The 23,722-nt window shown below is 36.0% G+C and overlaps 1 protein-coding gene across 9 annotated transcripts in view; it reads left to right on the forward strand.

Annotated features, from left to right (window-relative positions):
* The window catches only part of CACNB2 (calcium voltage-gated channel auxiliary subunit beta 2), a 243,561-nt gene that overhangs the window by 210,344 nt on the left and 9,495 nt on the right, over positions 1–23,722 (forward strand). For 6 of the 9 annotated variants that reach the window (XM_051802385.1, XM_051802386.1, XM_051802391.1 and 3 more), the window contains 6 exons: positions 785–861; positions 4,638–4,771; positions 8,201–8,281; positions 8,559–8,617; positions 11,564–11,673; positions 23,042–23,193. In XM_051802385.1, coding sequence (XP_051658345.1) covers positions 785–861; positions 4,638–4,771; positions 8,201–8,281; positions 8,559–8,617; positions 11,564–11,673; positions 23,042–23,193 — 613 coding nt within the window. Of the gene's footprint in view, positions 1–784; positions 862–4,637; positions 4,772–4,916; positions 4,937–8,200; positions 8,282–8,558; positions 8,618–11,563; positions 11,674–23,041; positions 23,194–23,722 lie in introns of all 9 variants that reach the window. The other 3 variants (XM_051802387.1, XM_051802388.1, XM_051802394.1) reach the window with 1 other exon arrangement.

The following is a 23,722-nucleotide window of genomic DNA, read 5'->3' on the forward strand; positions in this document are numbered from 1 at the left end:
ATACACCCAGATCTGTCCCAGTGATTTGGTCCCTTTCCAAGTTCTCCAGAACTTCTCACTGAAGATAACATTGTCCTACACCACAAAGGCATTAACTTTATGCTTATTAATATTTTAAAATAGAGAAAGTGGAAACTAGAACTATCACATGAATTATTTGAAGAGTGAAGTAGGCTTCCTTACATACTTTTCAGGACTTTTCTCGTTATGGTAACTGAAATAAATGACTAAAAGTATTGTTTGATTTTCATAACTTGAGTAGGTTTTCACAAAGCGGAACATGACAAAACCCTAGACTGCTTTAACTTTGAGAGACTTTTTTTTCCTAGGTGCTATCTTGTATTGAGAAAGCAAAAAGAATTTGTACTTCAATTAAATTGAAAAAAGGTAGACAAACACAGTCACATCTTCATTAGGGATTTATCAATAACTCTTCAGTCAAAGGAAACAGATATGCTTACTGGCTTAAGAATTAGTCTTAGTAATGGATTATAATATTAATAATTATATACCAGTAGCCATATTAATAACTGGATTACATTAAGATCATGAAGTAGTGAGAGCACCAAAATAAATTGCACAGCAGCACAAGGAGCATGATTGATGTTTGCATTTCCTCAGTCCTCAGTACGTGCATTTTGTGCGAGATGTATATTTTATACCACTGCCAGAACTGCTGTTTGTCTCACAGCTAACACCTCATTTAGAAGGCAGGTAATAAATAAACTAGAATAAATACTGAGAAAGCTACAGAACTTCAAACTAATTTGTTACTTTACTTCAGTAAATCAGGAGGAAACTCTTCATCCAGTTTGGGTGACATCGTTCCTAGTTCCAGAAAATCGACGCCTCCATCATCTGGTGAGTAGGTTGTAAACCCTTTGGTTTACAGGCCAATCGACCTAATCTGTTAAAATTGATATAGATTTAGTTCTATTTTTCTTATTCCCTATACTTCATAGGTAGAACCTTAGTGTTGCACTATCATGTAAGGCTGGTTTGGGTAGACCTGAAGTAATGGAGTCAATGCCAGCAAGTTCAGGCAGTGACAGGCACAATATTCCCTCTTTGCTTCTACCATGGAGTTTTATAGCAAAGCCATAATAAATTGGTGAGACTACATTACAGTAGGATAGTTAAAGCACTCCTGCTGAACAATAAATACCTTCTGGTACAGGAGAAAAAGCAGCAATAAAAATGAAAATTCTTGAAAGGTTTCTGCAGTAGCATCAAGAAAGACAGTCTTTTAAAACATCAGGAACTTTCAGTTTCACAATTCTGAGAATGTTCTTCACATAATTCTAGGATACTGGATATTTTTTTGCCTTCTTTGACAAATTTTTCACAAATACTGTTTTGTGTTTAGAGCATCAACAGATAGATTTAACTTCAGGTGGGTTGGATTCAAGAGGTATGAAGCAAATACATGGCGAGTTCGTGGAGAAAGCTGGCATTAACTCCTTGAAAAAAGCGTAGCAGATTACAACAGAAAAAAAAATTCTATTCAGTTCAGCTGCTGCATTGCTGGATGTTTTATCTTTGCATGTACATTTTGAATACCTGAAAGCAGAAGATACTAATGAATGTTACTAGTGACTTGTCTGCTGGGGCAAAGATGTATTTTCCAGTCATATTCATTTATACATAGCCTGGCCTACTGAGCAGGTGTCTTAAAATCAGGCTGAAGATTTTAGGGAATATACATGGACATTAAAACAGAGACAGAAGAATTCAATTATGTTAGTAGCTTCATTTGATTAAATGAACTGAAAAATATTTCTGTCTTTCTTGTGAAACCATGAATTTGTTTGTAACAACCAACTTTATTATGATTGCAGTTTGTTTATCAAAACTCCAGCTTCACTTAAGTTCTCTTTTTTTTGAAAATATTTTTTTAGTTTATTAATGTGTGTCCATCACAAGTGGGTAGACTACACCTTAATCTTCCGTTTTATGATGACTTTAAATTGATATGTTTACTGTTAAGGCCAACTTTTTCAACAATTGCATTTTTTTAGTAAAATTATCTATTTTGGACCTATATTGTAATTTTATAGTTAAAACATCTGAAATGCTGTAATATTGTTTTCTATCCAAAACCCACTTGAAGATCAGTACTTATATTTCCAGAATGTTGCCCAGAATTTAGAGGTAAGAGAACAGATAGCATACCTATGTCACCAGCTGACTGCTAGCCATCCTGTAATTTTCATTGCATTGAGCTGTTTCTTCAGGTGGTAGTTTTCAAAATCATGGTTTTCTGGAGAAAGAAGGAAATCTGGTAAAATTTATTCAGTTACATTGAAGATTTGGAAGATCGATATGAATAGTGCACATTAGCTGATTCTGTGACCGTAAGGTTTTGAGTCTACAATATTTTTTTGCTTATCTTAAGACATCCTAAAAAAGGCGAAAGGGACATAGTTTGTGACTAACACAAGAACTCAAGTGATTTTGAAGTACAATTCAATTATCGTTCCGAAACCTCCTCTTTTTGAAAGTACAGTTGAAAACACATAATTTATTTAATGAGTTGAAGAATATTAACTGAACAAGTTATTTTCATTTTTTAACCTTGAGTCAGGGATGGTTTTTTTCAGTATAAAATAGTACCACAGAAAAAACCAAATCAAATCAAACCCACAAACAAGACTAAGACCCAGTGAAAAACATGAAAGGGAGGCTCATATCGATTTAAATAATCAATATTATATTGATACAGTAATCAATTCATACAGTCCTTGTAGGCCACCAAACTTAGTGATCATAATGGTGAAAATGACTTTTGAAAAAACAGTGAAATAAAGATAATTAACAGCAAAAGAACTGTCACAGAAGAATGTACATAATGTGAAGACTGAGAATGAGAAAAGGAGATATTGATATCTAGCTGATCAAGTTCTGCATTTCTTTTTTACAGGAAAAGCTTAACAACTCTGATTTCTCTTTACTGACAATTTTAGTTGAACATAGTGAAGGAGTTTTAATATGCCTTATTATGAGTGATTTACAGCATCTGTGCTGGCCTGTATTCAAGAAAAGATAATATGTTCTTTTTATACTTATGAAGAGGATGAAGGAACAGTGTTGCTAGAAGAAAATGTTACGTGGCTTCTGTGGCTGTTTTTAGGAGCAGGATTATAGAAACAGGATGTGGATCTACACACCGGCTTTCCTGGGAAGGGCGAGCTCAAAGGCACAGTGACTCAGGGATATGTGGATAATTCAAATGGGAAAATATACTTTATGCAAACAAAAGAAATCACTGTTCCAGTTGTCTCTTAAATCAGTAGCTGCATGTAGGCTTGACAGAAATATTTATTTGTTACATAATTTAATACCACATGCCACTGTATTAGTTGATGTCCCACTCGTCAAGCAGATGAAAGCAGGTCACTAAGATGGTTTCATAATAGTTGGCAATGATTAATTAAGGGTTTGGATAAAGTCAATGCAAACGATTCTGCTTACAGATCTATTTAGTGTTAGATTCAGTTTGACATAATGGCATGGCAAGATAAACCTGTGTTACCCGAGTGCGTTAAAAGGTGGGTAAAATCTTCACACACAAGAGTGATATTGTACAGCACACTTCTGGTTCACTTTTGTACATCTACCTGCTTTCTGAAGACAAATTTAAATCACTACTTAATATCAGAATTGATCCTAGTAAACAAGAAACCTTTTGGTTTTTTTTGTTTTGCTTTACGTGTAGTTGGCAGGTATCTGTTGAACTCAGCATTCAGGATAACATGGCTTTGCGTCTTGATACTATATTTATTACTGAGTCTGTGATGATTTTTATTGAAACTGTTACTATTTACTTGCTAAATAGGGTAAACTATTCATAGTTACATTATAAGTATTGTTTGCCTTATATTCTTTTGGGGTAGAGGTTGAACAGCAGTGGTTTATTGTATTTGCTTCAATTTTGCCCTGTCTACATCCTCGCTCTTTACAACAGGATCCATGTCCCTGAGTCAAGCTGGGATAAATTTCTGCTCTTTTGCTACCCATTCATTTTAGTTTTCACTATTAGTAGATCAAATTTAATTATTCCTAATAAATGTGTCTTATAAATACAATGCAATTTTAGTTAAAGGGGTTGAAAATACCAATTGTGGTCCACCCTGTGATAAATGTAGATATTATTGTACCAATATCAGGATGATTTTGTCTTCAAAAGTGATTTTTCTGCTGTTTCATCTTTTCCTATAGACATGGGAGTGACATTTCAAATTTCAGTTGATGATCCCCATTTTGAACTAGGGTTCATTGCTATAAAACAATCCAAATGTTTTGACCAAGTTCTGTTGTTTACATTGGTGAAAGTCTTATCTATTCCAGTGAACTACTTTGGATTTACACTGGTGTAAGAAGAACAAACTTGGCCATTGGTCTATTTTGTAAATGTTACAATAGCTGTTACAGATCACTTTCTGTCTTCTAATCCTAATGTCCTGCACCTTTAAATTATTCCCTTTGTTTTATTGTGTTTTGTTCTCATGGTTGGTTTTTAGTTTTTATTTATTTATTACTCTGGACAGTTTTATTTCTCTTTACCCGTAATTTCCTTTTTTAACCTATCTTTACTTTCCCTGTCATCTGATAATTCTGAATTGTTTGTCTGTATGTAGCTATAGACATAGATGCCACTGGCTTAGATGCAGAAGAAAATGATATTCCAGCAAACCATCGCTCCCCCAAACCCAGTGCAAACAGTGTAACATCACCCCACTCCAAAGAGAAAAGAATGCCCTTCTTTAAGAAGGTAACACCGACTTCCAAGCTCCCATCTGTCCACCTGCTCACCTGCACTGCGTCACATTTCTAGTCCTGTTAACTGTCTGCGTCCTTTGACAAGCCAATAACATGCATGCTTTGTTGTTCTTTGTTTCTTTTCCATGCTGCTGTAGCTAAGCAGAAGCAGAAATCGGTAAGTTTATATTGACATTGCCTGTGTTTATCCTGCCACTGGCATCATTAGCATTGTTACTCCAGATTAACAATGCAGCTATTCTAGAATTAAGGAGGAAGAGATGTATTGAGCTGTTAGTGGATTCAGTACAAGAAAACAGGCAAGAGTTCAGTGTATCTGTGAAACTCTGCTACAGTACTTATCCTTTTAGATGGAATAATAGAACACATTTGAAAGACCTTCTGAAAGTTTGAGAAAATTATTTCTAGAAAATCCATATAATTCACCTCTCTAGTGCCTGTTTATTCTTTCTATATCTTTCTCAATTATATTTTTTTTTATTTCTCAGTCTATTGAAATCGTTATTGGAGTCTATCAGATACTCTGTTTGTACTTAGAAAATGAATAATCAAAATTGTTGTATTTTTAGTTTAGTCCATATTTAAGCTTCCACTTCACTAAGTGCAAAATCTGCAGGTGCACAAGACCAGTGGAAAACCTCAGACTTGTTTTGACAGTTTACTTTGAGTTTTTCCTGTTGTCATGTATAAATTATTGGCCAAATGTTCTTGTCACCCATCAGTCAGACCTTTTTAGTATCTCAACTATTGGAAATGGCACTGGTCGTTTCCAGAAGAGCCAATGTCTCTCCATAGATAACCCAGATAACTAAAGAATTATGCAATTGGCATTGTGTTACAACAAGCTGCAATACATTTCTAGGATCTTTGCTGGAATAAGTTGGCAAGACATTAGGTAGCAGCCAAACTATGCAGTGAAACACCATATTTCTACTTTTTTTGTTTTAGAACCTTTAGACTTCATAGCTCTTATTCACTTGTTTTTAACCATTCACTTAAATCTACAGGTAATAACAGACTGTTATAGTGCCTATAAATAGTGCCAAGTGACATTGTTGTCCCTGCCGTGGATGCTTTCATGTTTAGTAAACAGAACTTTGTTTCTATCTCTCTTTTTTTCTTGTACTCTTTTAAATAATATTGAATCCTTCTCATTTCCAAAGTCATGACCATTGGCTTCAGTAGGGTCTGTTATGCCCGGTGTGAAAATCAACAACAGTTTCTTGTTTCTGAGTAATTTCTTACTTAATCATATTTATAACCACATAAAAATGATAAGGAAGAATAATACATGTTGACATGTATTGGATGCTGTCTGCATAAGCATCTTTCAAAGGTTCATCTTCTAGATGAACCACCTTAGACCTGGGTGGTGGTTAGTCACATCTCTTTCTTCTACTCTGTGGTGCCTCTTTTCTTCCATATCAGAATCATTACTGGATATAGCGAGGTTTGTGATACTGACACTTACATTAAGTAATGGATGGGCATTTCAAATTAATCTACATAGTCAAACCACTGAGCAAAAGCCATAGTGTCAAAACTGCTGGTTTTCAGTATGAGTTCATATTTGAACTTAAATCTGCAGTGAAAATTGTATAGCTCACTGACATTAGATTCTCTAATGCTAAATTAAAGAACTTTAATGCTTCCATTAGATAACTCTTACTCAATTTTCTGCTGAGAACTTCATTATTTCAAGCTTTAAAGATCAGAGAAAAAATATGCCCATTTTGACAGAATAGATTTTAAGAATAATTCATATTCCATCAAATAAGGTAATTTCTATGCCTGCCCTAACTGTCAAATAGCTGGTTAACTTCTAGCATGTATGCCTTCTGTTGAGTTAGTCACATTAAGACAAAGATCTGTTGCATCAGGACACTCATTCTATAAGCACTTGCATATCTGTAAAGAATTTTTCATTGAATCTGTCTCTAATACACTTACCAGATTATTAATAATGTTAGCAAGAACAGTGGAGGATTGCATTTTGATACTGGCACACCTTAATTGCAGGCGTTTGCTTTGAAATGTGTTGAGTCAGTTTCTGTGCTGTGTAAAATAAATCCATTTCACATGCTTATGATGCCTTGGGCACTGGTATTCATTCTTATGTTACTAATTATTTGGTGAAACTACAGGTAACAAAAACCAAAATAAATTATGTTAAAGAACATTCACAAAAATATTTCTATGTTTTAGACTGCTTTAGACTGCTGCTTGTGTAGCACCGTGTGCTGTCACTGTACTAATGTCTGTCTTTGTGGGTTTGTGTTTTGGAATGTATATACTTATTTTAATGTTATTGTGAAACACCTTGGGATACATTGAGTACTAGAACAATGAACAGTGTCTGTATTCTGTTATCTTGACTGATGTATTTGTACTATGTAAGCATTAGAAAAATAGATCCAGCATTCCTTTTTCCATATCACTCAAATGTTTCTGGATTTGGATTTCAATCATGTTTTCCCGAAGATAAACCAAAACTTCCCATATGAACAAAAAACTTTTTCTGATAAGACCCATTCTTGATGATTGTTATATGTTGAAATAGTCATTTATTAACAAAGAAAAAAAAACCCCAAACCAACAGTTTAATTTGTTTCTATTGCATTATGATAACAATATAAAACCTTTGCAATCTTTGGAAGGAAGTAATCTTTTTATCTTTGTACTTTAAAATACTTTTTAGAAATTGTGCATGATACATCAGTAAGTACTTTGATAAATATTGTACTAACAGAATCCATTCTTGGGTAGTGACAGGAACTTCCCACAGTGGAAGAATTGCTATCCCAAGCTCTGTTTATGATAATTTTCTAGAAGTACTAACTTAATCAGTCATTATTTTGGTTTCATTTTGCAACTGAATCATGGATGCAAATGTGGATGTCAGATTATGAGTGCTGCCGTGGGAATTTGCAGTGATGTCACAATGTTTTGTCAAGCAGTGGGCAGATCATAACATTAAAAAAAGAGATGTGTTATGCTTTTTCCATCCCATTTTGTTTTATTTTTCCCTTTCATCATTTTCCTACATAAAATTTTTGTGGGAAACAGATGTCACATCTCTAGAGTCAATCATTTCAAATCATTAGCTGTTGGAAATAACCTTTTCAATTTACCAGTTAAGAGTTATGCAAAGGAACATATGCATGTCCCAGAAATAGAGTTTTGTAACTATCCAGAGCAAATGTGAAAACAGTGGGAAAACCTAAAGTCCAAAAAAACTTTTTCAAAACAAATCCCTGAACCTCCTATGTCCTTATCTTGTGCTACAAGTTTTTGGGAAAAGTTAATTAAAAGATATTCCTGTGTTGGTGACATCGCTGGAAATTCATAGTTCCTAATGTTATAAACAGTGTATAAACTTTCTCTAGGTGCTGTGACACTGAAAACTTTATCTGTTTTGCAGACAGAGCACATCCCTCCTTATGATGTAGTGCCTTCTATGCGACCAGTAGTTTTAGTGGGGCCTTCTCTGAAGGGATATGAGGTAATTGATTGTTGAGAATGTTTTATTTGCCAAAATACTGTGCTTCATTTGTATTTGATATTTTATATCATAGGCAAATATCTAGACAGTTTTTACTCCTAGTAAATAGTCCCTTATTTGTATTTTACTTCCTGTCACAATTGAGATGAAGGATACATTGCATTCCGATCCTGTTGTTCAGATATGATTTACTGTCAGCTTTATTATATAATATTATTAGCATCAAGTATTATGAATTTCCTATATGATTATTAATTCTTTGTTTGTTTGCTTCTAGGTAACAGATATGATGCAAAAAGCATTATTTGATTTTTTAAAACATAGATTCGAAGGGCGGTAAGTACTTGGCAGTGCAAATATACTTCAGTTCAAGTTCTGTTTAGGTACTACCAGGATTTTAAGAAATTATGACATTGTAGAAAATCAAGAATGATGGATAATTCCTTGATAAGTGGACTCTAGTGTGTATTGAAAGTTTCCTTGGCAGAACATGCAGAGGTTGTGTGGCAGTGGGAAGTGTTCAGGGGCTTATATTTGAGTGGAAAAAAGGATGTCTCCTTGATGACTGCAACATTCACACTCCAAATTGCTAGATATTTATCTACAAATTAAAAAGTTATTTTATATATTTTTCAAGTGATACCTCATCAGTGCTTCTCAGGTTCTGAGCAAAATGACAAGAGCCACCATTTCTCCTTAGCTCTAATTCTTTACTTGGCATCAAACTTGGAAAGAGTGTTATGAGATTCTGACTATCTAATATATGGGATTGTCAAATCCAAATTTGATCCCTCAAGATAGGATCTTGGTTTGACAGTACTTCTGGGCTGTGTAGTGGGAAGTTTCAGAAGGACTGGGGTGCAGGGGTAAGGCAGTCCCCCACTTTGCTGAAATATGGTCACCCTTGGTAGCAGACGAGCTGCACTCGCTGGGTTCTGATCTGAGCGCTGTGGCAGCAGACTAGGCAAGGTCCACTCAGATTTGTGTTTGAGCCCTCAGACATTACTGGAGTACAGATGTCAAATGATAATCTGCCTCTAAAAGCAGTAGCATGATCTGTAGCTCAAACATCACAGATCCATGGACCAGAGACATCAGGTGCATTTTCCACATGTTTTTTGTGACTGGATCAAGCTACAGATTAATATACACTAATGGGTTGACATTGTAGGGGGAAAATTGAAAGAACAGGAAAGTGTTATAATATCTGTAACTTTCTATTTAGTTTGGAAGTGGACAGATCAGTAACACTCTTCTATCTGTCCAGTCAAAACTTAGAAGAGGGAGCTTGAGGTTTTTTGTCAATAGCTTCAGCTCTTTAAAATGCAGAGCATTGTTGTTTAAGCCGTTGGACTTTCTCAGTCAGAATAATGATGTTGATACCTCACAACTTATAAATCCTTCTTTATGTTATTCAGGGTCATCAAATCTTAAACGCATACCTTCAGGACTGGAAGTTAACAAAACAGTGGTTGTTGCAAGCAAAAAAAAAAATACTGTATTTTTATGTCTTTAGGTATTTTAGAGAATTTCTGATTTTCATTTGTAGATCTAATTGAGGCAGGGTGAATCCACAAATACTCTGAATACAATAGCAGATTTGAATCATCCCAAACTTTATTAGCAATCTGAATTGGTAATCAAGGTCCTGAACAAATTTGTACAGGAGGTTCTTAGATTCATACTACTGCTTTCAGCTGCCACACTGCTGTCCCTGCTGTCATTGCAATTGTCTCGCAATATGAACATACGTGTCCTTTGTTTTGAGAGCAGACTTGGTCATTCTGGTGAAACGTGTCTCAAAAGACATTAAAATGACCTTAGAAAGACGTTAAAATGAAAAATAGCATTTTTCATAGATAGAAAAATAGACTGATAAATCTGACTTGGTTCAATATACCATAATTGCATTTAAAAAGGACAAAAAATTTCTATTACATATAGGAAGGAAGACTGGCAGGAAAAAAATCCAAATCAAACCAAAAACCCAAAAAGTTGTAGAAGTTTCTAGTGTATATCCATTAACAAATAAAGATAACTGATGACTACCCCAATATGAGTTTGATTTATTTTTAAGACAAATGGCATTATCTGTGAGGAGCTGTACCAGAAATCACAATCTTTGGTTACGTTTTTAGTTTAAGTTAAATCATGTCTAAATTTCTAAAATTTCATTACTAATCTGTAATTAGTAGTTTTTTAGGGTTTTAGATAAGTGTATACACATGTTAAGCTCACTGGGAAATGACCTATTGTATTACATTTCGTATGAACAAGCAGCATCTGACAGTACTTGCTAGAGAGGAGCCCTCCCTGTTCTTAGCAAATCCATTTCCTCCTTTTCAGTTGCAAGTAAAATCCTACAAGGAAGAACAAGGGAATATCATCAGTCTGATTTAATTTTCAGCACTGGAAAAATGTGACCTCTGAACCTCATTAGACCAGAATTTGAAAGGGAACTTAAGAGTATATTTTGACCCTGTAATGTGAAACAAACCAAAGTAACTGTTTTCCTAGGATGAAGAATATGTAGAAGGTTATGTAGCAAACTGAAAGTAACCACTTCTTTCTTGGCCCATCTTTCCTCGTAAACACAAAACTGAGCGTGCCAGTTTTCAAGTACATGTTTCTCTGTGTTACGCTTCCCATTTTTAGGTGGCCAGCATATTGCTGGATCTTTCTGGAAAATCATAGGTAACTCTTACACTCTGTTAAAAAACACATGCTAGTAAACTAAACAATAAAATTTAAATAAATAAATAGATTATATTGATGTATTAGTTTCCCTGCTAAGACTTACCTTTACCATTTAATCCCTATATGTCTTATACATATGGCTAAAATATGCCAGGTTATCATTCAGTACCATTCAAGAAATTGAGGAAAAGAGAAACCAGCCTTTTCATACTGGGCATAGTTGTGCAAAGTCAGACTTTGCACGGACTCATCAGACCCAGGCACTCCAGGGAAGTCCCATCTTCTGCAGCACATCTCTGACCTTCTCCTGCTTCCCCTCTCCTCAGGCATGTGTAGCTTTGCAGGCAGTGGTCATACTGCATTTCAGGACTGTACAGAAGGATAATGTCTTATCAATAGTTCTTGTAGCAGTGTCAGTTAGACAAAGTTTTTTCTCTGTTCCCATTATGGGAAGCCTACTGTTCTTCTGAGAAGAAGTAATTTTCCTATGGTCTTAGCCATCTTCTAGTGTTAAATGAGAATTCTCCCCATATCCCCGAAAGATAAGTAACATTCTGTACTATCTTACTGTCTTTATTGTTGCAGTATATCAATTACACGAGTCACAGCAGACATCTCGCTTGCCAAACGCTCAGTGTTAAACAATCCCAGTAAGCACGCGATAATAGAGCGATCCAACACGAGATCAAGCTTAGGTAAGTACCTATAATGATGCTATCTGCAAATTGCCTGTAAAGTATATGACTCTCAATTCATATGTGTAAGCTAAAAATAGCCTTCTCTCTGCTGTGAGAAAATCACAGTTCCCATAATCCAGAAATCCTGCCACTAGAAATCATTTTAAAATCACTACCATGCAAACTTCATGAAGTCCTGATTTTTGTTTATCCTGCTTATGCTCAGTTTCAATGTTTTGCTGTTTGCCTTGATGGGGAGAAGTAACCATCCATATAAAATCTGAAGACATGTTCTTCCAGTTCAAAAAAAGTAACAGTTTTCAAATACTTGGAATTATATGGATGTTATTTATATTGTGCATTGTCTTTGATAAGATTATTAGTAATGACAACTACTGATATGAGGCCTGAAAAACGTTATTGAGGTACACATTTTATGAATTTTGTATCAGTTTAAACTAATCCTGAGGTTGGTACAAAAAAAGAAGGATGCAAAAGTATTTTTAAAATATTTTTTAAATGTTTCTTAAAAACTGTATAGCCAGGTTCATAGCATACAAGTCTGTCATCTTACATGAGTCATTTTGTAGTGAAGCTTGTCCAGTTGTATAAATAATTAAACATTTATTAGCCAGAAAAAAAAACAAGCTTAGCTGGGAAGTTGTAACTAAATGTTACCATCTGCAATACAGGTGTCTCCATTGGAGCTTGTCATCATAAGGTGTCCTTAGAGCAAAGAGGAAAAGGTGGACACTTCAGAGTCGTAATTCCTGACTGATCTTATAGTGTGAGGTCTTTTATATCCAGGACTCTGCTGCTACCACTAGTGCATGTCCTGTGTAGAGACACCTGGAGCTAGCTAGAAGGTATAGTGGAAGGTTCTCTGCCCATGCAGTGAGGTTGGAGCTAGATGATCTATCTTTAAGGTTCCTTCCAACTTGAACTGTTCTAGGAATATAAGATGAATTCTGCTAGGAGTCTATATACTTGTGTTAGGGCACCCAGCTGAGATATGGGACACAAGTCCCCTAAAAAGTCCTGTTCAATTCCCCAGTCAAATACAAAAAAAAAGAGGAACTTGCTAGATCACAGGTGAATGCTCTAGTCATTCTTCTGCCTTTACATTGCTGCAGGTTCCTCTTAGTACCCTTCGAGAGAGCTTGGTTTCCCCCAAACACAGCATTGTATCTTGAAAACTTCATTCATCCTATTAAGTGGATTCTTTATCAGTTTTGTTACAAAAAAATTTCTGACTCCACCTGTGCCGTGACTGAATATTTAACGCTTGCCTAATATAGTTGTCCTTCTTAGAAAAAGCTTCTCTGCCTTAAAAAGTTTTACCTCCCTTTCTTGAAAATTTACTTCTTAAAACCTTTGCTCTCAGCTATGTGGAGTCTGAATTTTTGCTTGCAAGTAGTCTGTTAGCTTCCAGGAGTGTCTTATTTTAAGTGTTTTCAAATAGCAAAATGCAATGTACTGTAACAACATAATTAATATCTTTACACACAAAAATATTCTTTTATGTGAATTTCAGTCTTGTAACCAAAGTCTGTTTAATAATCTACTGAAAATATGAAGTGTCACTTGTTTTGAATAGAACTGAAAATTGGTAATAAGGATGGAGGTCACCCAGTCATGGAATGAACAGAATCATGATGATTGAGAAGCTTCAAGGTTATGTTCCATTTTGGAAGAAAGAATCCCCAGAAATCAGGATTTCCATTTCTGAAATGGAATCCCCCCAAATTATTCATAACCTCTGATTATTCTTTGTAATTCAATTTTCTATCTGGAAAATATGAATAATTCCAGCTTCTCACCTAACCAGGATGTTTCAAAGTGAAAAATTGTTTTATTTCGTCAATGAAGTACCACCACAGTAAGTTCCATAAAGTAGCCCATAAATAGTTTATTCATTCACTTTTCAGAGAAAGATTAGAACCATGTGTTCTAAATGAGATCTGAAACACATATTTGACAATGAAGAGAAATTAAATTACTCAATGGCTTCTTTTCAGTGGCTGTTTATTATAGCAAATACAGCTCCCCAGAACTGCTTTATGTTAATCCAAATCCCTCCCTCCTTCCAGATTCAATGGGAAACTATTCCTTTACTCACCCACCTTTGTGAAGTGGTACCTCACGCAGCTAGACAGCCAGGCCACTGATTTATCCCTCACTTATGCTCACTTTTGTGACCAGCAGTTTAACTGCAGCAGAGAAGGCTATTTCTTAGACTTTTGAAAATATATTGTTGGGTTTTAAGTATTATTTTAATAAGTGTTCTGTCAATTACTTAATATGTTACAAAGGTAATGTGCTTGATATATTAATACCAAATACTTTTTTTCTGAGAAATAAAATAAACCTCTTTTTGAGAACTGTTACCTTATCATCCAATGTAGATCTGTGATATTGTGTATATTGTTCATAATTGTAGATAGCACAGAAAACAGTGAAGTGAGCACTATTATTTGGAACTGATTTAATAGATAACCCAGAATTAATTTCAAAGAGGCAGAGACAAACAGTGTGATAACCAGGAGTAGGAATAGCCATGAGGAACTGGATATACAGGATTATAGGGTAGTCTCAATCAGCTTAATGCTACATACACCTATCGACTGACAGTTTGCTTTTGTAATGGAATCAGTTAAAAATAGACTTGGGATTTGAATCATTGGAAACCAATGCTACCACTGCATATCTAGTACAAAATTAATGTTATCAAGAATTTTTAAAAAATACTGTTTGACTTGTAAAGATTTAGGAGGACAGTACAGTCTTATTCCTCTCCTGTGTGAAAAATTGTTTTGTATATAAAGAGAAATGTTTGCTTGTCAATACATGTTTAACATGTGAGATGCTAGAACTAAATTTAAGGAAAGGGCAAATGATTAATTTCTTTAAAAACCTGGAAGAAATCTGTCATTTTGAACAGAATTTTTTTCTCCAACAAGGTACAGTACATGGTTAAATCTCATTCACCTGAAAATCAGCCCCAGTTGGCTTAGTTAAATTTTTATATGGATACATGCCATTTGCAGAAACTGCTGAACCAGCTTTGTGCTTTTGCTGCATTTCTTTGTCAAAAGAACCCAAACCTTTTTCTGTGTATGTTACACTTGTTATAACCTTACCTCATGCTGTATGCTTCGTACAAAACCTGATTGTCTTGGCTTTTTCCATTCTTTGCTTCATTAATGCTCTCCTTTTCCAGATGTTTTAGGTATGTATACAAGCTTGCAAATTACTTTTCCTGCTGTTTTGTGTTCAGTGCTTTATTGTACCTCACAGAACCACTGTGTGTTTCTTGCATCTGGCTCACGGATAGACAAAAGCTGATCCTGTACTGTGTTGCTAAGTCTTTCTTTTACAAAACCTTGCTGGTTTTCCTTATTTATTTTCAAGTAATTCTAAAAATAGAGTTGACATTGACAAGTAAACGCTAAAGATTAGGTATTCTACTGTATACTTCTAAGGTATGTGCACCTAATCTGCATATTCTGACACAGATGTATGAATGTTGATGTAAAATATGTCATCCTGTATGTGTTAAATCAATTGCGGTCACATGCCTGGGAATCTGTTTATTTGCTTTCTCTGTGCACATGCAATAACCTGTCAGGCATTACATGTGCAATTACATACAGTTTGCATGTGCAATTGAGTGCCAACCTTTGGAAAGTTGTCTATAGAAAACATATATAGCTCCCATTTACATCATTAGGTTGATATTCCAACGTTTTGTCTTCTGAAAATGAAATATAAATGCTTGAAGAAATAGTAGTGGATTACCTGTGCAAATTTCAGCCTCATATTTTTATTTTCTTGATATTTGTGTAAAAAGTCAGTTGAATGCTTGAAACCATGGTAACAATTTATTTGTTTTGTTTTCTATATATATGTATGAATACACACTATATATTATATCCATATATGAAATGTTATTATGTCTTCTCCATGTTTGGTAATTTAATGACAGTTGTTTGAAGTAAATGCTTCCCCAACTATAAATCAAAGATAAACTTAAAAGAGTGCTAGCTAGGCCTCATAAAAATCCCTCCTTACTTCCAGAGGCCAGGAAACAGGAATGCAAAACTGGGATTTAACCAAGAGTGTGTTCCAGGATCTAATATAGTTAAAGGAAACAGAAAAGGTGTTCAGTGTGTTGTGGAAAATCCTGATTGTTCCTTTTTTAATTTTATCTTCAAGGTAGCTGGGACAAATGTCCATAACTCTCACTTTCAGGCATGAAATCTTCAGATATTTTAGTCTGTTAAACCTAAACCTGCCTTAAACCAGAATGCTGAAATTAATATAGCAGATAAGAGGTTTGGGGTTTTCCTGAAGATGTAGCTACACTTCTATTTGCACACAAATGGGGAAAGAGTAGCATGAAGTTCCTGAACCGGTTATAATTTATCAGTTTCACATGTCCCAAAATGCTCTTTTATCCTGCTAGGCCAGCCAATATTTTCTTAACATATATGGTCAGAGTTTCCTTAATGAATTCTTTAGGTAGTTCTGGATTAGAAGTTTGGTCCTAACTTTCCAATATTATAACTTGCAAATAAGTTTTTGATACAATATTGACAAAGTATTTTAATGAAATTTCCTGAGTGTTTTCAATGGATCAAGGGTTAGACTTGATCTCAGAGGTCCTTTCCAACCCGGTTGATTCTATGATCCCATGATATATGGGTGGAAAAAATCTTAATTTCTGTAAATTAGAGATAACTCCCAGCAACATGTTCCTATATTTTATCATAATACTTCACAGAAATATGTGTAATTGGTAATTATATTGAAACAAAACATGCAAGAGACAAAGGAATATAGCAATGTATTAGAATAATTTTTAAGGTTACAGATATCAATATAAAAACCAATATTTTTAGCCAGTTAGCTGTTTGCTTAAAAGCAGAGTACAATTTGCATGTCTTAAAACTAATCACACTGTAGGCTGAATGGATACAGGTTTTTTTTCTTTCTCCTGGGCTCACCAACTGATTAAAAGTTGGTGTCTCTATCCTCATTTTATCCAAGATTATGGGCCTGAGTTGTTTAACCAGAATGCAAAGAAGTCTGGGTTCACTCCTGTTCTCTGGTATGAACTCATAATTTCCATCCCCATGACAGGGCTATGATCACCTTTAGGATGGTTGTTGGTTGGTCCTGCTGAGTCGTACGCACTTTGCATAATAATTAAACTTTCCTTGGAGAAGGAACTGGAATCCATGTGTTTTGCCTCCCACTCTAAGCATCAGGCTGCAGAGTCAGTATCTCTCCCACTCAGTGACTACGCAAATGTTTTGCGAGTGGCACACCATCAGCAGGAGGGGTTGAATAGCCAGTGATAGAGTAGTTCCATATTCTATCTGTGAGAAATGTTGAACATTTTTATTTATGTTTGTTCTGTAAAAAAACAACAGACCTAGGGAACACTTACTTAGTGCCTATGTATGTACCAGAGCTGTAAAAGTCTGTAGCACTGCACTGAGTAATGAGGCACGGGACAAAAATACCCAAGTTAGTGCCAGCCTGATGTGATGATATCCCTTCTGAACTAGGCAGAGAGACTTGCTTGGTCCCCTGGGCAATATAAATTTTAGACTACTTCTTTGCCCAGTTTTACTATCCCAATTACTCCTTAACAGAGTGTAGGGAAGCCTAATGATGGGAGCCGTGCTATGGTACTGCATGGCACCTTCTGGAGCTGCTCCACTTTTGCCTGGCACAGTCATCTCCATCTCAGTGCAGCTCTCCCCTGTGCAGTGCTCAACCACTTATTTCAGCTGCAATCTGCTGATTTCAATCTTTTCCAGTCATAGGCTGTTAAAATTTACTTCCAGTTTAAACTTGGCACAAGAATCATTCCATGAATGCTATTGTTTTGCTAGCCCAGAGAAATAGGGGAGGATGTAGATATTTTTATGTGCTATTTAGCATTTTTAAATGACACTATCTGTTTTATATTTTCACATAATTATAGTATTGCATTTCAGGAGATGTTAGTTCATTATAAATAGATGTTGATTATGCTGAAGTTCCCAAACATGGCATTGTATCTGTCAATACCACTTGGACATGTGTGTGCATTAAAAGCCATCTGAATTCTGCCTAAACTGAGCCTCAGCAGGCAGGAAGAGGAAAACCCTATTTTCCTGCAGCACCTCACCCCACATCTCCCCTTCAGCAGAGCCCAGACGGGAGTGCCAAGCAGAGCAGCAGACATACTTCTCTCCTTTCTGCCTTATCCCTCGCAGGAGCCCCATCTGTTAGGCATGAGTAACACATGCAGCCACTTTTCCTGGAAAATATTGTCATCCTCCCACTTCCACCTTCCATTTTTTACGTAGCAAGCTAGTGGCTAAGGTATTTGGTGGAGATCAGGGAAATGAAAGCATATTCACTAAACTACATTTGTGTTAGAAATTTGATTAAAACACCTGTAATCCAGGTATCTTTTGACAAATTGCCTGAGGACTAAGCTGAAGCATTTATTCTCTCTTACTTGCTTATGTTTTCCAAGACTTTTTCCTTCTTAGCTGGGTACACTGCAGCGTAGGCTGCAGCTTTTTGCTCCCCAGCACTGGGACGCCCCCACAATGTGGAGTGGGAAACACAGTCCTGCCTGGAGACTGCAGGACTGAACCTCCCTGGCTGGGGAAGGAGAGAAACCCTCTGTCCCCTACCCAGTATGACCCCTCTGTTAGCTCCCTACCTGCCCAGAGCAGCATGGTGCTTGAGGGGAGGAAAGATGAAGATGAGAAGGAAGAGGTCAAACACTTATGTACGTGTGGGGTTTCTTATTAGCTTGCTCTGGTCTACTCAAACACTATGTAGTTTACTGGATTACCCTTGGTAGCTTCTTGGCCTCCTCACTTTGTATACAGTGAGCACAAATATCTAGTGCAGTCCAGGGTAGCCTGCTGTGGCATTCTGGTTTACAGCAATACCTAATGTAGACACTCTTGTGATTTTTCACTCAATATAACCTTGTATACACACACGTTCAAAAATTAAAATTTAAAATTTTAATTCTGTCAGTCAAGCTCATGATTTTCTTCTTAACTGAGACTTGTGTGGGCCCAGCCCAATAGTTAACGCTTCCTTTTTTTTTTTTTTCATTTTCATTTTCTTGGATTTCAGATATGACCTTTATTCATTTCTCAGCATTTTTTTTTTTGGTGCAAGACAATCTACATGCTTTTAAGGCACTGGGAATAAAAACCACCTTTCTTTCTTTCGCCTTGATTGTGAATTTGAGAGGTTGCCTTAAACTTCTCATTATTCTAATTATATTCATGGAATTTAGTAATTAGTTATTTTCAAGCAATTGTGTTTGTATAAAAGACTTAGTATAAGAAAAATCATGGCAACTGATGCTGTTCTCCTTAATTTACGAAATTATTTGAAAGCCCTTTGTGCAAGGTGCTGCTAATCATTTTATACGGCATATGTTGACTTAGGTGAGTTCTTTTCATGCCGTATGTTTGTAGTATCAGGAGCCACATTTAAAAAACTAGAATGCTTTGTCTCTGTAGCTGTTGCAATCGAAGCAATAATTTACATATCTGTTTCTATGAACAAAACAGAACCACTGATACCATAGACAGTAGCCAAGGTCAAATTAAGTAGGATATAAAAGTCATACTGTGCACAGTTGACAGTTTGTGAACCTCACTGCTCCTTGTGAAGACCAAAGTCTCTTTGCTGCTTTTAAGCAATATTTTGTGGTTCTAATTTGGCCTTTGCAGGCCAGAAGCATGTCCATTTTGTGTCTCGTCCCTGTCACGAAACTTCCATCTCATCAGGGTCTTCCTAAAACAAAGTGCTGACATAGCCACTGCTCTGTCAAGCTGTGTCCCAGTGACTCCTGGCTGCTATGGATGCTTTCAGCCCAAGTCTGAAGGAGGGTTGTGTTTCTCTAACTGTGGAGCATAGAGAATGTTCTTTTACCATGGCATTATATAAGTGACTCTAAATTCCACCGTAGTTCACCATGTTATTAGTGAATTGACATAGATAAAATGCAGTGTTGTTGTGTCTTTGCCTTTACTTCAGGTGAGATTATTGTAATGAACTGTTAAAGACTTTTGCTTGAAATTCACTTGTAAGGTCCACCTGGTGTAAAGAATATTTGCTGCCCCCATAATGGGATAAGCCCTTTACTAGTGCTCTCATTGCACTGAGTTTCATTTCAAGGTGCAGTAAGGATATTGAGAATTAATATTTGGAAATAAGTTTAAATGTGCCATATTTAAAGATGTCTGGGAGATGTGTACTTACTGTTTCTTAGAGTTGTATGGGATAATTAGTTACATGCTCCTGTCATTTAAAATATGTTTGCTTTCTGGTTACTAAGGAGGCCATATGAAATAGATTGTAAGGGTGACTTTAAAATTTGATAGCTAATTTCTGGGTTTGAGTGTTGTAGCTGGGCTGCCAGCATTTCACGATGGTTGTCATAGTAGATCTAATTATTTTTATGCCTCTCATGATTTGCAAATACAATTTATTGGAGTTTAATGTTATAAGTTCACTCCAGTTATGCCTCTCCAGTACATAAGAAGGAACATTATTCTAAATAGACAGTATTCATGGAGGTGGGAAGATTGCAAAGCTATTGCTGTGCTGCTTTGAAGATACCCCTCTGTCACTGTTCTCAGCTCCCTATTTTAACTATCAGTGACATTTGTGTTACTATCCCCAGATGACATTTCGAGTTCTTTGCTTACTTTGGGCAAACATCTGAGAGAAGGTTTGTGTTGAGTGTCTTGTGAAGGAATCTATGGGTATAGAATTAGGTTTTTGAGAGATGTTACTAAAGAAAGATGAAAACCAAAGCTATAGCAGTAGATAAAGTCTTTGTCATCTAAAAAGAGAAGCTCCTATTATGAAAGCGATTGGCACAATCTTATGTGTAAAGCTAGAATTCAAAGAAGATTTCAAGTGAAATGAAAGCTTTTCCAGATGCTGAAGAAGTGCTCTAAGGAACAGGAGATAGGGACCTCTTCATCAGTCTCTGGCATTTTTCCCATCCATTCTTGAGTGGAGAATAGAGGCACATATATCAGTTCACCAATCACGCAGTGTAGTTCCTTGACCTTCTCTCCTACATTCAAGTTTAGAAAAATAAGTACTGAAATACTTTTTAGTCAATGAAAAAGATATCTCTCCATCTTCAGATTCAAGTGGAAACTATTGGTTCATAGAGCCATAGTTACCTGCAGTTATTGCCCTGGGTATATTTCACAATAGAACATATCCTGAGGCATGCTCTGGCAAAGGGTGATTCAAAAAGTATATCAGGAAATCTAGTCCACAGAGATGTGTTCTATAGTGGCAGAAAAGTGCTTCCAGTAGTGTAGCAAATACTGCTATCCCAGAAAAAAATTATGATACAATGGCATAGAGGCAGATTTTGCTGGTTATAAATTGTCTTGAACAAGGGTTTTTTAGCAGTCTGGAATGGTCTTAAAATGATACATTAACTGATATTGTTATACTGACTGAAGTGTTGAGCCTGGTTTGAAATTGCAGGAAAGGAATCAAAACTTGTTATCAGAACAGCATGACAAGTTATCTCTGATATGTTTATTCTAGTTGTCATTTGGACTTAAATTAGGCGTAGATTACTGACTATCTTCTACCAAAACTCTGAGACAACAGTGTTCAGTGACTTCAGCAGTATCTCTACACAGCAGAGTTACAGAAAATGTAATCATGAATGTGCCAAGAACCATCAGTTCTCCCTTAAAAAATGTGGTCCTAATTTAGACAGCGGCTGGGCCACAGTGTTTTCATTGACCAGCAGAAAAGCATTCACTAATGCTCTCCATATGCCATGCACACCTCACAATGTTTGCTGTTGTAAATGACTGATTGGCATGTACTCACCTAAAACTGGAGATAACTACAAACATTTGGAAGTGACCTCTAATAGATCCAAAACAATGTCAACCTCCTCCAATAAAGGATATCATATATAGATTTTTCTGGTGACCATTTACAGGTTACTTCATTTATAAAATGACCATAGCAATCACCTATTGATCTGGAACCAAAACACTGAGCTAAACTAGCTGGGATACCCTGCTCTCTCTTGGAAATTTTGCAGCCTTATTATGGTACCTGATTTATTCAGTTGCTATTCTAAGATATCAAAAATCGATCTCTTCACATGTCTTGAAAGAGACCCTCTCTAATCACATAGATTGTGTTTCCAAGCAAAAGTAAAGCTTTTGCCAGTACAATGGATAAAAGGCTGATAGTGTAATTTCAAGAAACTCTCTATTAAGTTTTTGGTATCTCTTATTGACCTTTAAGTTTCTGTTGGTTGTCTTCTAATATTTACCTTGAATGGGCAAGATATCTAATCTGATTTTGGTTCGTGGAGCGTGCACGACCTTTAAAGGGAAACCTTTATGAATTACTGCCTTGTCTACCTGATGACTTTCTTTGCAGACTTGCACAAATCACCCAGCTTCTGTAATTTCTCAGCCTATAGCAAAATTTGAGCAGGAAAATGTGATTCCATTTCAAGGATGATTTTGCTATTACAAGATTCAGTTTTGTTTCATTGGGGAATGAAGACAGTTTCTACACCACTTGTGAAAGTGGATGCAGCCCATCTGTCTTGGAGAGGTTTGTCCTGAAAAGTACTGCCAATGAGGGTGCTGAGGAGCTGGGAGCATGACTACCAGAAGAAGAGATTTTTCTCTGGGAAAATCACCTTTCCAGATCTTCTGGGGTTGTGAGGAAGACACCATAGCATTATTTGGATTATTGAGTTATTTCTCCTGAAAAAGTGTTTTACACATAATAATCAAAATTTTTACTGAGGCTACTATATGAAGGAAACTGTTTTCCAGAGCTTTGATAAGTTGAAGTAAATGGAAAAACATGAGTTTCTGCTAATATAGGCACTTCAGTACTTCCTAATGCCTATCTCAGGCACTCCAGTTTGAGCAAACTCATTACTGAATAAGATTAAAGTCTGAACTGAAATTATTTACATGTTGGAAATTTGTGGCATAGTAAGATTACTGTTTGATGCAGCAGGCATTCATACCTCTTTTTTTCTTACATACATGATCCGAGGTTTTGTAAGAAGGCACTAACAGTATCTCTCCAGTCTGGAATGGCAGGAAGCAGTGAGGTGAAAGAGGCAGGCTGTGCTGCCTGCCAAGGCAGCAAACCAGGGATGAAATGCTCTCATTAATGTTGCATTCATTACTGTAGCGGGCCAGGGACATGCACAGATAACAACTCCTGCAAGCAGAGGAGGAGCAACACACCAGTTTACAACGTTTTTACATTTCTTCCAACTAATCACCTCTTAGTATTTTTGTAACCCTAATTTTCTGTTTCTCTGCAGCTGAAGTTCAAAGTGAAATTGAACGGATTTTTGAATTAGCAAGGACACTGCAGTTAGTAGTGCTTGATGCTGATACCATTAACCACCCAGCTCAACTAAGCAAAACCTCTCTGGCTCCCATTATAGTATACGTAAAGATTTCTTCTCCTAAAGTAAGTATTGTAGTCACTTTCATGCTCTTTCAGTCTTTTTTTAATTTTATTTTTTGGTCTTAAGTTCAGATAAGCACATGTCTTCACTCAAGTTCAAAGGCTATATATTGTTATTGCTTCTCTTTGGATGGTGAAGTATTACTAATCAAAAAGGTATCTCAGATCTAGTGTTACCAAGATCCATTTTGGAAAAGATGCTGTAGCTCCAATGGGCTTTTTAGTTGGGATTGCACTTTTAGTATCAATCACGTTAAGTAATGCTAATGGTTTGTTGAATCAAAATAATACAGAATTGAAAGAAACATTTTCACACGATTGCTAAACTGTAACATCTTTTATTCCTTGAAAAAACCATGCACAGACCTTGCGAAGAGGCATTTGAAAGAAAAGGATGAATTTGTGGGAAGAGAACTCAGGAGATCAATTAAAAAAATTCAACTTAGAAAAAAAAAATAGAAGCAGCAGAGCAAAGTAGGAGGGGGACCTTTTAGTGAATGTAACAAAAAGATGTCTGGAAGTTAATGAAAAT

This window comes from Manacus candei, unplaced genomic scaffold, assembly GCF_025592945.1.
Source record: "Manacus candei isolate 608988 ecotype Guabito, Panama unplaced genomic scaffold, ASM2559294v1 h1tg000056l, whole genome shotgun sequence".
NCBI classification, from domain to species: domain Eukaryota; kingdom Metazoa; phylum Chordata; class Aves; order Passeriformes; family Pipridae; genus Manacus; species Manacus candei.